The sequence below is a fragment of the Hakea prostrata genome, chromosome 5 (assembly GCF_041222555.1).
Source record: "Hakea prostrata isolate BN-2017 chromosome 5, UWA_Hpros_2, whole genome shotgun sequence".
Classification (NCBI taxonomy): Eukaryota; Viridiplantae; Streptophyta; class Magnoliopsida; order Proteales; family Proteaceae; genus Hakea; species Hakea prostrata.
This window is the reverse complement of record NC_142604.1, coordinates 27761824-27775920: the sequence shown is the minus strand read 5'-3', so window position 1 is coordinate 27775920 and position 14097 is coordinate 27761824. Positions and strand designations below refer to the sequence as shown.

Genomic DNA, 14097 nt, shown 5'->3' with positions numbered 1-14097 from the left:
TTCCCTTACACTCTATGAACCTACCTTGGGTTATTTTGAGAACTAACCTAGGGGAACCTTAATGAAAGGTTATTTAATTGAAAACCCTAATCCTTTGTTAATTATTGGGTCATCCCCAAAGCTTTACTTGATATGGTTCGTACTCTTTATTCCCTAGGGTGAATCTTTATTCTCCTCGGCCTTTCCATGAGAGCCATGGTTAAATTTATGTTAAGACCCTAAATCTTTATGGCTCAATCAAGAACCTATCTTTTGACCATGATTTGATACTTTGACCTTCTTGGGTAGTCCTAATATGTTCTAGGAAGCTCCCTTTTGAATTTCGGACCAATCGCACTTCAAACGAAGAAGTTATGACCAAATTAGGGTTTGCCCCGTACTATCCCATTGGTCGACTGGGCCGACCAATCAATCGACAGTAGCTTCAAATCTGCTCTATTTGCTTCCGTTTGATTTCTAATCTTCTAGGTCTTATTCCTAATCTTTATTATATGCTTGTTTAGGTTTTAATTGCTAGTCTTGGACCTCTTCCTCATCTTTATTATCAAGGTCAAAAGATAGGTTATTGATTGAGCCATAAAGATTTAGGGTCTTAACATATACTTAACCATGGCTCTCATGGAAAGGCCAAGGAGAATAAAGATTCACCCTAGGGAATAAAGAGTATGAACCATATCAAGTAAAGCTTTAGGGATGACCCAATAATTAATATAGGATTAGGGTTTTCAATTAAATAACCTTTCATGCAGGTTCCCCTAGATTGGTTCTCAAAATAACCCAAGGTAGGTTCATAGAGTGTAAGGGAAACATCTGTTTAGTAATTCAAAATCAAGAATGCAATTGGGGAGGATTAGGAATAATAGGGTTCCTAATTGGATATACTCTCATGAGGGTTACCCAAGGGTTCCCCCCAAAATCTCTCTATTAGGGTTTCCAATTTTCCAAGGAACATTAGGGATCAACTCCTCAATCATGAGGACACAAGGGAAGGTCATGGTAATGGTATGAGACCTTCCCCACAACCATAAACTTTGTAGGAAAAACAATACAAGGGAGTAATCAAGAATTCAAGTAAAATCAAGAAACAAAAACATCACCATATGGTTTCAAGAACTTCAAGAACATAGAGTGAATCCCCAATTCACTCTAAGAAAAAGAGAATAGTATTTCAAAATTAAGAAAGGTATTAGGTAGGGTCTAACAATTAATAAAAGATTAGGGTTTCCTAATTCGGTTACCTCTCATGAGAGTTACCCAAAATCAACTCTCACAAAATGACCCAATATGGTTCACAGAGGATGGGGGAAAGAGGGAATCAAGCTAACAATCATGGGGATATAAGGAAGGTTGTAGCACTGATGTGAGACCTTTTCCACACTCACCAAGATCAGTAGAAAACAAAGAAGGTGTAATCAAGATCTTAGGTAAAGTCAAATTCAAGAATCATCGCCATATGGCTTCAAGAACATAGAGTGAATTGGGGAATTCACTCTAGGGCTAAAGGAATTAGAGAAGAGGCAATTACAGTAGTGTAATACCTTTCTCATAGTCAGAAGATCAGAAGTATAGAAGAAAGAATAAAACAAAGAAGAAACGAATCGATTATTAACCTTTAGAAGAAGAACCAATGAAGAAACTCGAACGGATGCTTGAGGATCATCCTTGGCTTTGGAGGAGAGGTTCTAGGGTTCTTCCCACGTTCTTCAAAGGCTTAGAAGTAATCGTGAGTGAAAAACACGAAGTTCCCCCCCCCCTTTAAATAGCATAAAGAGTCCCAAAATTACCAGGATTTCCAAAATTGACCATTATAACCCTGTTGGTCAATTGGTTGGTTGATTGGCCAGTCGACCAACTCGACCAATCAATCGACCAACCATGTCAGTAAGTCTAAAATAGGGATTTAATGGGCCTAACTTCAATATCTTTGGATGGGGCTTCTTTCAACACATCATACTACTTACATAGCATTGAGGGATGTCTTCACACCAGGCCCAACTAGGCTTTAGGCCCATCAACCAAGTTCTTCTTCACAAATGAGTAGTCTAACTCCAAATCAAGTAAGGTTTCAATAAAGAAGCACCATCATCAATATCCATGGGTTTCAGGTCAAACACCATGTCTTCTACTGAGATGGCCCACAAAGACTTCTTCCTTCACTTCGGGACATTGGATCTACACTTAGGGAGAGGACTGACTTGACTTCCTAGGACTTTCCAAGGGTAACAACACTGTACTTAAGGTCCAACTTCAAGGTCAAACATTAAACAAGCCCTCTTCACCCAAAACAGATAGGGTGTCCTAGTTAGGTTTGGGCTGGATTTTACATTCTCCCCCCTTGAAATAATTTCGTCCTCAAAATTGGGAGAGTACTTGGCTTCCAAAGAGATGGAGATACTTCGCTTTTATCTTGACTTCATTCTCCCAAAAAAAATTTCAAGGGACAAATAACAATAAGTCTTTTGTAAGAAAAACAAAGGAGTAAATATAACATGCTTTGAAATCAGAAACAATTAGAAGGGTTAACAAATCATGAAGATCACACTTGATTTCCCTTCAAAATCATCATGTGGAGAATTCACAAGGTTATAGTGTATGGAGATCCACTCTAAAACAGCAGAGATAAAAGGATCAGTCATGGGAATGACTCAAGATCACCCTCCTATCAAAGGGAATGAAGGCACTAGAAGAAATAGTAGAGATAATAGATCAGCTTCGGGGGTAAACTTCTACCAATGAAACTAGGCAACTCATACGACAGAGAATAAATCAAACAATGCATATGGTATGTATGCATATGGTACAGCAGCAAGGTTAGGGTTAGGTGGGATTTCACAGTTATCACTTTTGATTTTTTTTTTTTTTTGGATGTTAAATAATTCATTACCAAAAAGAATAAAAGAAAATACAAGAGAAAATCACTTTTGAATATTTGTTTCCCTTATAAGTAGAATTATATAAGAAATCCATAAAAACACTGTACTAGGCCAGTCTTTCATCGTATGAGGAATTAAGGAATATATAAAGTCATCACACATTTATATTGCCATGCCTCTTAGAGCCCTCCAACTCTAGGGCTTGCCACTTGACTACGAGCCGCCCAGCTTTCACGTTGAGGACCCCTTTTGATATTTCCCTTCTTCTACTTGTTCCTCCATATATAATTTAAATCTGGCTTATTTTAAACCCTCTTGATTCTAATACCTTATGGTTCAAAATTAGCATTTACCTATTTCTAATCTCAAACTAATCAGTGGACAACTGACACCACAGACATCATTCATATGCTGAGTCAACTCGACCTTAACAATTACAAAGAAAGAGATATCAAACTCAAATGATCTCCAACGAGACATGCTGAGGTAAGAACTCCATGTCTTTCCTCACTTTGATTGGCCATCATTGAAAGAGAAGCAGAGATCCCAATGGGTGCAGCACAAATTTGCTTCACAAATTGACCAGACTTGCAATCTAACCACTAAATACAGGTCATTACCAAACTAACTTTAAGAATACCAGAACTGTCTATCGAATCTTATTTTCTTACCTATATCTGCAGGACATGCTGGGGATCCAGGGCCAGGTGATATGACAATATTATCAAAGGCCTTCACTTCATACAATTGATGCTGAATATATTCCCAGGTCCACTCATCATTACGTACCACCACTGGAGGTACTGAAGCAAAAGCAAAAGAAAAAGATTAAATTGCAAGAAAATAAAGCCACATCCTCACCTGAAAACTGAGCAAACAACCAAAGTGAAATATTGAGACTAATCAATTGTTCACGAAAACACCACATCAAATAATTACAAAAAAATAAAATCCTCATATCATGAACAAAAAATGAATGATATAGCTAATGAAATGATGAATTGGGGAACTAGTTCTATGGCTTCTTCTATATGTATCAAAGCTTGGGTGTAATGAGTCAAGAGGGAACTAGATAGTTAGCTGATAAAGTGTAGATTATCCAAGTCCATAAAGAAAAAAGGTCAACACAAATATCTGGAACTTATATAAACATCCTTCCCTAATTGAAAGAGGCATAATGTCAGGCTTTAGAAATAAGACTTCGAGGACTGGGCATCATAGGACATCACAGTCCCAGTCAATAACAAACCATTTTGTTATGGTTGAGAAATCCAACAAAATATCAGCCTACCCAGGAGCAAAACACACAAAATCGTGGGGAAAGTTAATATTTATATTAGTAACAAAAATTATTATAAAGTTGGGTTGATGTAGCCTTTGCTGGTTGTTTGGTTTTGAAGCTGCGAACGAAATTGAATTTGGTTCAAGTGTCTAATCTGCTGAGGACATGTAATAGCCCAGATTAGGGTTAAAACTGATGGTGGGAAATAGTTGTTTGAATTTAGAATTATAGGGATCATATCTAGGAATGGCTTAGGGTTTTAGGCTGAAAGAAGGATCAAGTGTAAAGTTGAAGAAAAGGAAGATTTCCTCAATTTCAGCCTATACTGATGGTGGAAGTGGGTAATCTGCAGCTTCAAACCAAAGGTTATGGTTGCCAATGACAAGTTTATCCTCCAAAAATGGAAGGTTTCTGATGGCGGAATCTTCTGGAGCTGGAGTTGGGTCATGTTAGGATTAGGGTTACCCAATTGCAGTATGGAGTTTAATGAAAATAAAATTAATAGGGAAAGAAAGGGAATGGGGATCATGATCTCCTAACCAATGCATCCGACTTACAAAGACAGATAAATGTGAGGACTGATTCCAAACTAAGCAATAAGAATTAAGAACGAAGGTTTTAATTAGCATCCAAGGGGATTCCTCATGGACTCTGAATCACCAGTGAGTACAAGACTTCAAACACCAGTAGCTTCACGACAAAAGGATGAATCATACAAGAGATTGTACAAGCAATATAACAACCTGTTCTATTCATTCATCGAGTGAGGCATATATAGAGCGCAAATCAGCATTACAAAAGATGTACCATTACTAATAGGATTTGACTTGGAATCAAGGAAAAATCTCGGTTTTGAGGCTAGTTTCAAAACGGTTGTGGTTGAAACCTGCAAAATTTTGGCCGAAACATGGCAATTTTTCCCAAGTAGTTTCGACAAAAGTTCCGTGACATTTACAAGGGTTTTTTTGGGTCTAATTTCTTGCATAGTACCTATTTAAAGTATAAAGAACACAATGAGTACAGGTATTTTGCTAAGAGAACCAATGAAAAGTTATCATTCAAGTGTTAATATACATGAGAGGTTCTAAAAAGAATGGACTTTCAAAAATTGAACAAATTGTATTGCAAACATAATGTTTGGCACAAAAAAAAAAAAAAAAAAAAAAAAAAAAGGAGTACAAAATACAAAAGCCAAAAACCAAAAATAAACTCCTAGGCTTCAGTCAAAGTTTAGTGCGTAGGTGGATCGATCCCTTAAGTCACGGAGTACTTGATTATTGTACAAATGCCGGCCAGCTCATGGTACGCTTAAACTTGTCCTTGTAGTCCATCACTGCCCCTGTATAGTGGCATCATCAACATAAAATAGAAATCCTAGCCTTGGGAATGTATCGTAAGGCTATGGACTATAACTCGATGATGACAGTTGAACTAGCATAACTGGGTGCCATGGTCCTAATTGATATCTAATGATGGAGTTCACAAATGATGTACCTGATCCATCCCCATACCCATATGCAAACATACTACTAGAATTACCAAAAGACCCTCCAACTCCACCATATGCTCTACCATATCCATATCCATAACCCCCATATGGTGCAGATCCTATACTCTTCATGCCACTATCCTGGGATTGGGAATCAACGAAGGATGATGGTCTCCAATATCTAGATACTCTACCTCTAGGCTCATCCAAGATCATGGATCCCACTAAGCCTGTCAAGCTAACCATATCCATCTGAGAACTATCATCCTGATGTCCACCGTCGTATTTGTGATGGTTGAATGTACATGCACCATGGTGTGAATCCTACGTCACGGATGAACTGAGACTTCCTTGTGAACCTCAATGGTGGTACCTCCTCAGACTAAAAACTCCTCTATGGTTGGGCTCAACTGGTGGTCAACCACCATTATGACCATCATCATCATCAACATCCCCAAAACCATCACCAACACCACCATCATCATCACCCTGGGCCTCAATAGGTGGCTAGGTGGCATCATCACCAGTGTTGAAAGACCATAGGTCATCTTCAACGTTCATCAATGCACCGAGGTGTGGCACAAATGGGTGGGCAGGCGGGCTGTGCATGCACATTCCCCTCTATGGCCAAGAAGTCATCCACATCAACACCCATCCCATTTGTAATGCCAACTGCCTCCTCATCCACCAATGGCTCTCCTCTAGCGCTAAACAACTCAAATAAGGGGTTCTCATCATCATCTTCCACCTTAAATATGTCAGCCAACTCAATTAGGGCATTATCATGTTCCATCCCTGTCTAATGTGCTCATTTCTTAGTCATATTATAGTACACATAGACAAGGTCTTTAAGACACTTCGAACCTAATTGGTTTTGCTTCTTTGAGTGAATGATGTTGAAAGTGCTTTAATTCCGCTCACATCCAGTGGCAGAACATGTGAAGAGCACATTACATGCAATCACTAACAAGTTGGGTGAGTTAGTCTCATATTGCAACCACCACTCAATTATAACAAAAAAAAAAATAGAATTCAATTATTAAGGTCATAAGTATAAGAGTAAAACTAAAAGAGAGAATACATAGAGATCTGGATTAACATGTAGTAATGGTTTCACAGGCCGATATTGCACAGAGCAACCGAAACTTCCAACAACATCCCTGAAGGACTTCATCTAAAATAAACAATAACTAGTACAACCACAACAGCAACAAACAACAACAACAAGCCTTTTCCCAACTAAATGGGTTTGGCTACATGGATCCTTGCCTTCCAATAAGTTCTATTTGAGGCATGTTAAATACAAGGCCTAAGCTCTGCATAGTGTTTTTTACCATTTCTCTGAAGGTTATCTTAGGTTTACCCATAGTTCTTCTAATTCCTTCGATTTGGATTGAATCACTATTCTATACAAGGGCATTAAAGGCCTTGGTAGAATGTGCTCGATTTTCTCATCTCATAGCTTGTCATTTATTGATCTAGTCCCGGTCTAGCTCTAATATGATCATTGCTTTCATTATCCTTCTTAGTTTGCCACTCATCAATCTTAGCATCTTAATTTCTGCTACACTGAGTTTATCTACATGTTGCTTCTTAACAGCCCAATAATCTGCACTATACATCACACCTGATTGTATGACAATCCTATAGGATTTCCCTTTCAGCTTTACAGGAATACGTCGATCAAACAAGACCCCTGACGCACCTCTTCACTGCATCCACCTTATTTTAATTATTCGGAAAGATCATCATTATATCACCTTTTATAGTTGAGATTGAGCCAAGGTACCTAAAATAAAAACTTTGTGGAATCTCCTTCAAAAAGTCTCCCCACCTCATTATCCTTCGGATCACAACAAAAGTTATACATTAGACATTTTGTCTTCATTGTTACTTAGTTTAAAGCCTTTGATTCCAAGATGGTGCATGTAACTACATCCAAATCTAGAGGGAGTGCAGGCAAAAATCACTAATTTAAATAAAACAACCTAGTCATGTGATTTACTAAATATTCACATGATTACTTAATCCAACCCACTAACTGAACCAAATGAACCAAATAAAACCTGGTCCAACCAATAGAGTAGAATACCAACAACTAAAAGTATGGAGCCTACTATATACTACTTTTGGTACTACTGTTTATTCTTCGTTTCAGGTAAAGGTTAGTGGTACTAATTAGGCAGCTTCTTCTTGGACTTCTGGTGACGTAGGTATTGGGATTTGTATCATGGGTTCAAACCTAGAATAAACATAATAAAAATGAAATAACAAGCTATGAATAAAAATACCCCTAAGAACCACCATCAATGCTAATATAACTAAACAAATAATCTTCAAATTCCAAACATAATTGAAGAAAGAACAAAAAAAACATGGACATAAAAAAGTCACCAAAAAGTACATGTCTACAAGTGAAGGAGTGACTTACCTCCATTTATGACAGATAATTCGTGGTAGACATTGTAAGTATAACTATCATAGTTATCAATCAATAATGTCCTCACAACTTTGAACTTCAGATTTGCCTCGTCATTTAAATGTTTCTTTACCACATTTGATTCTTGTGACTGCCCAATCACCAGATGCGAAGAGACACCAACCTTTCTGTCATCACAGTTCAACACTAGTAGCTGATCTTGCCTAGAAAAACAACCAACCCGTCCTACAGTTCCGGATGTTGGTAATCTCTGATCCGTGCTCTGTAGACCCATGGAACACGGAGATGGGATCATATACGATGGTGAGGCTAAACTGAAATTCATCTTTGCCTTCAGAGATAAATGATAATTGATATGACAAGCTGCCACAGACTCCATACTTTCTGGAAATAGCAAAATTATCCAGTTAGAGATGCCTTAAAATTTCTTCTAGCAATGCCATATAGATCATGTTAGCAAAACTCGAGTACTACTATTAGGGGGGGGGGGGGGGGAAGTTATTTCTTAGGTGAATAATATAGCAGATATCATCGTTCGATGAAAAAAATTTAACAGGGTAAGCAGAATAGTTCAAGATATCAAATAACATTTAACAGTATGAATAAGAAACAAAAGACTACTGCTGTAAGTGAATTACAGAACAAACGCCCAGTGGCAAAGGAACGGAACACTAATAACCTTATGCCATCAATCTTTATAAAGGCCTAAGCCCACAAAATACAAGCTTTGGTACACACGAAGCTCCTTAAGATTTAATACTTCATGTGGCCCTTCCATAGCATAAAACATCAAAAGAACAGCTTTGATTAACGCATGAGATATGGAGGAGAGATAAAGATGAAAGCTTGTTTTTATCCTACGTTAACACAAAAAGATTGGTGATCAGTGGCTGAACCAGAGAAATCTCCAACCGGGTATCCAGACAATCCGTGTCAATTATCAACTCTGGGGCAGTCTAACAATCTGTAAATAAGCATTTACCAACTCCTTCAAACTCTACGAAATTAAAGACACATCATTCCACAACAATTCCCACCTTATTTCAAACTGAAAAACAATGAACAAGTTCTCGAGATTTCTCTTACCCAGGAAGTGTAGCAAAAAACCCAATGAAGATACAGACATGAAATCAGAACCCATTCCAGAAAAATCTCACCTTTCAATGAAAGAGATGGATCCCCAGTGGTAAGCTTTGCCGTTAAGAAGAGTACGGAGAAGGGCGGCAGTTATGAACTCAGTCGCTTTATATGTATGGGTCAAATCCTTTATACTCCTTACGCACACGACACTCTTAATGTAAGCCGTAGATTCGAACAACGAAATCCTAATCGTTAATTTTTTTTAACCATCAACTAGCAACAGCGGTGAACCATCTTTATCAGATCCTATTTATTTTTCTCTTATCTTCTCCGGCAGCCACGATGACGAACTCAAGCATCTGCAACTTACCTGTAATTTGCCTCACCAGACGATACACTCTGGTTTTCTTCTCGTTCCAAGAAGAGATGAAGAGGAATAACTCCCCTTCCTAGGAGAAATTCTGTGGAAAAGGGATTTCAATTCCTCCGACTAATAATCAAAATTCTGGTTATGTTTTCAATACTCAGGGCGTTTTAAGGTTTGAGCGGTGGTTCCACGCCCACTCCCGTTACATTTATAGCCTAAATTCCTCCCACGCTTTTCAAGATTGAACTTCGGAAATCCTCCACCTTGTACTTTGGATACGTATGGATTCAAATTCAATTCCTTGCATGATTCCTTGCAGATGCGCGTGGGGTCTCTTTGTATTTTTTGTTTGGTAACTCGTGGGGTCTCTTTGAAACCCTTAGATTCGGTGACTTCACTTGGTAATTGGTATGGAGTCCAATGGCATATAATCCTTCTTTTTCTTTTGGGTAATTTTCATGTGGACCCCTTAAGGTTTGGTCCAGGTCACTTTTAGTCAAAAAAAACTTTCCTTTTGCATATGACTCCCATGTAGTTTCTAGAAATAATTATATAAGGACAAATCATAATTTTGATGACCAAAATACCCTAATGGTGCAATGGTCAAGATTGTACCATGTATGTCATTTCGATCGAACGGTTTATGTTACAAAAACAAATTATAATTATAATTTTAATCTTTTTATTTTACATTCAAGGATCTTAAGATTTCAAATTTACAAAATTATATGCCCTTGATTGAAATTCAATGAAATCCCATTTTCATTACACAAGAAAACCCTACTTCGAAAAATAACCATCCAAAGAAAGATCTAGAAGAAAAACCATCTCGACATTGGCTTCATTATGGCAATGCCTGCAATCGAAAATTTTCACTGCAACATGGGGCTCTGATTTTACATCGCCTTCTGTAATGTGCACATCTACACAACAAATCGTCGTTCAAAAATCAAATTCAAATAATACTCAAAAAATAAAAGTCTGGTAAATACCCGAAATCCCCACATCCAAACTCCATTAATGATTCGTCGTTCTTCCGAAGCTCAATAGATTCAGATGCGTGAGACGATTGGTTTAGGCGACCGCTCGACATTTTTTTCCAGCTAAATTTCTTCTCCAACTAAGAACCAACAGAACCTCGGAAAATAACACAAAAGCAAACAAAAAGAAGACCCAATCGATTTTGAAACGAGGAGCGGATTAAAGCGAAGAATTTATAGATCTAGATCTAAAAATATCTCTACCTTGGGTTGACAAAATAGCACATCAGCATCCAAAGATATTTCTTAGCTGATGAAAAAGCTCAAGAGCGAAAGAAGAAATATAGCTAAGAATGACCTGGTGATAAATAGCTAGCGAACTTCACCACTGCCATCAACCTTTTTATTTTTCTGGTCTTTCGATGGAACTGTGTGAAAGTTGGATGGATGTTGATGTGTGCAAAATCTGCTCAGCCCTTAGATCACCTGAGAATGACCTGCAAAACAATCATCAGATGTGGCCCGACCGTGGGGGTCGGGAGTCCACTTCCGATGGCTAAGTTAGTTAATGAACTGATCACAAAGGCTCTGAACAGTTGCAGAGCTAAAGTATGAATATGATAACTAGGAATACGATTCAATACCTCCTTTGTACGTAGGTTTTGACTTATATAGAACTTACTTCTTAATCCTGTTCGTTGAGCTCGTATGTGCCTTCTTCTGATGACCGTCAGATCTAGACGGTTAGACCCGTTAGTGGGGTAATGGATAACTTCCCTTGATTGAACGATTTTGATGCTGGGGCATGGCAGTTATCCGAATTGGCACGATCGTCCGCTCCCGCAAGTATTGATAACCGTCTCTTTGACGGGTTATTCATCCCTAGAATCTCAGACTCGTGCTTGCCTGCAAACCGTGTTAGGTTTCTTCCTGAACACGCCATCTTCGAAACCCGGTTCACTCGAACCTAAATCGGTCGGTTCGTCCCCGACCGGGGTTGAGGGTTGAACCAAGGACGGACCCGGTTCAACGATATTTTTTCCCATATCACGAGCCCCCTAGACCAAGCGTTCGGGAACGCCGAGGGCTTGGTTTGATTCAAACCGAACGTGAAACCGAACAATTGCTTGTTCTCATAAATGTCAAGTTGCATTTAATGTTGTTGTGTCATCACTCTCCTCGAGTTACGCGAACGTCTTCAGCTTTCATGCGGGAGTCGCCACGTGTCTGTTATAGCCAAAACCATCATTGCTTTTAACTCAAATGACGGTTCCTCAAAATGTCAACTTCGATTCTATTCATTTTTGCCTTTTCTAATCGTCGCCCGATCGCGATCATCAATCTAAACTGATCTTGATTATACAAGTGTCCACTGGCTGGCTTATTTAAAAACTGCCTGTTGCTTTTTCGAATTTCATTCTTGTCTGCAACTCGAAAACTCATCGTCGTCTTCTCTATGCCCTAACTGCCTTTCTGCTTCCAAGCTTCTTACTCCGGCGAACAAGTAAGTTTAGTAACTTTATTGCCTTCTTTGCTTACTTTAGTTACTCCTTTCACTTTCGCATTTGTTTCTTTTCTGATTTAAAAGTCACAACCAGACTTTCCTCGTAATGGGAAGTGGTATAACCTTTGACGAGGGGCTCCCCTGAACATTACGCTAGTCAGGGCGATTCTGGTGACGAAGCCACTATCTCTATTTCTGCCGAACAATCGTATAATGAGGAACAAAAACTAATTGAAGTTTGGCATGAGTTTGAAGAAGTGAGCCAAAAGAAAGAGATTGAGGATCCAACCCTTCCTCTCTATTCCAAACCATCTAAAACTTCGAAGGTGGCTGCTAAAGCCCCTCGGTAATCTAAAAGACCCAAAGAAGACCTGAGTTCTTATGTTTCTGAATATACCGATGCTAGGTTGACTTTGGCATTCCAACATTTTGAATTTCCTTTTGACTATTTTCTTCGACTTCCCAATTCTGATGAGAGGGCCAACTCGAATCTCACGGATGAATTCTCGTTGTATCTGGACACTCTAGAAAGCGGAGTCTAGTTTCCTTTTTTCAATCCTTTGTTTTTTGCCATTTTGAACCATTGGGAGATTTGTCCCGGAATGCTTCTTCGACTTCCCAATTCTGATGAGAGGGCCTTGTATCTGGACACTCTAGAAAGTGGAGTCCAGTTTCCTTTTTTCAATCCTTTGTTTTTTGCCATTTTGAACCACTGGGAGATTTGTCCCGGAATGCTTCTCCCCAATAGTTGGCGTCATATTGTCGGTGTCACATCCCCCCAGCTGGTACCCTAACTGGCATACCCGAGGGAGTGATCCACAGCCCAAAAGATCAAGTTTAGGAACGATCATATCCATTTCGCACAATAACATAATCAAAAGCAAGAACAAATCATAATGTTCAAGTAATTTATAATAAAAGTCAAGAAAGGATCTCAGAAGGATCACTATAGAATATCAGAGTGCGGAATAACAAGATACCAAATCAAAAGACAACTGTAGAGTATAGCGGAAATATACCCTACAAACACATGCGGAAGGTAGATCGAAATCTAAATAAAGCTCTAAGCTAATACAAGTAAAGTAAAAGATAAGTCTAGAAGAATGTAGAGAAAACTATTCCAAATCTTCAGTCAGCTCTTCTTCTCCTTTAGTCTTCATCTTCTTCACTTTGCGCTTCCTTATATGGACCGTCAAAGAAATCCGAACCTGTAGAGAAGTCTAACAACAGATTGTACAAAAAGGAATGAGTTTCGAAAGAAACCCAGTAAGGCAAGTTAACTCATAACAACATAAATAACATGCGGCAGAACATAACAAGATGCAATGTAATATGAAACAGATAATGTATGTATGCATCTAACTCTATGTATGCTAGTCTCTATGGCAGACATGCTTTAAGTCATAGCACCGTACTTCTTTGGGTAGGTCACACATACGGCTCCTGTTGGTAGTGGGTCCGGCATCCCTCAGGACAAACCATGACAGGGGGTTAAGTCAACACTCTCTCTCATAACCATTTGGCATAAGTACCGGCGCATGTCAGGGTAAAGCCTAGCCCAATGCAAGTCATCTACTCAGTTACATCAACTCAGGTCTAGATACCTCCATTCTTCGCCCCGGGCGATCCTTTCCGGTATCCTTTCCACAAGAGTCCTAATAGTCCCGGACTACGGACTCATCAACCCTATTGGTTATACATATATGGTAAACGGGAAGCTCTCATGTCCCCTCACGGATCATTTCACCGGTCTTGAGCGCCCATGAGCCCAAGTCTAGCCATATGCAACCCTCCAATAAATGGCCCCCACAATGTGATTCCCGTCCTCTCACGGGTTGGTTACCGGTCTTGAGCGCCTGTGAATCCCCATTGCTGCCACGGGTCGTTCGGTCTCAATGCCCTTCCAAATCGGGTCTGATATAACGGGGACATCCTAGCCAAACACTGCTAGACAACCCTAGGTATGACAATCAATGATTCGGGAAAGCGTCGATGGGCATCTTCGGAGAACATCCCATACTATTCCCTCCGATGTCCAAGGACAGAAGCGTCAAAAGGACACTTCCCAATCCCAAACCAAAC

The 14097-nt window shown here is 39.2% G+C and overlaps 1 protein-coding gene across 2 annotated transcripts in view; it reads right to left on the bottom strand.

The window, feature by feature from the left end:
• EMB1997 (para-aminobenzoate (PABA) synthase family protein) overlaps positions 1 to 9887 on the bottom strand; it is a 32396-nt gene extending 22509 nt beyond the window's left edge. For both annotated transcript variants that reach the window (XM_089155506.1, XM_089155507.1), the window contains exons 1-3: positions 9242 to 9887; positions 8076 to 8468; positions 3545 to 3676 (exon numbers count right to left, since the gene is read on the bottom strand). In XM_089155506.1, the coding sequence (XP_089011632.1) occupies positions 3545 to 3676; positions 8076 to 8463 (520 nt within the window). In that variant the 5' untranslated portion in view covers positions 8464 to 8468; positions 9242 to 9887. The remainder of the gene's footprint in view (positions 1 to 3544; positions 3677 to 8075; positions 8469 to 9241) is intronic.
• Positions 9888 to 14097: the final 4210 nt, after the last annotated feature.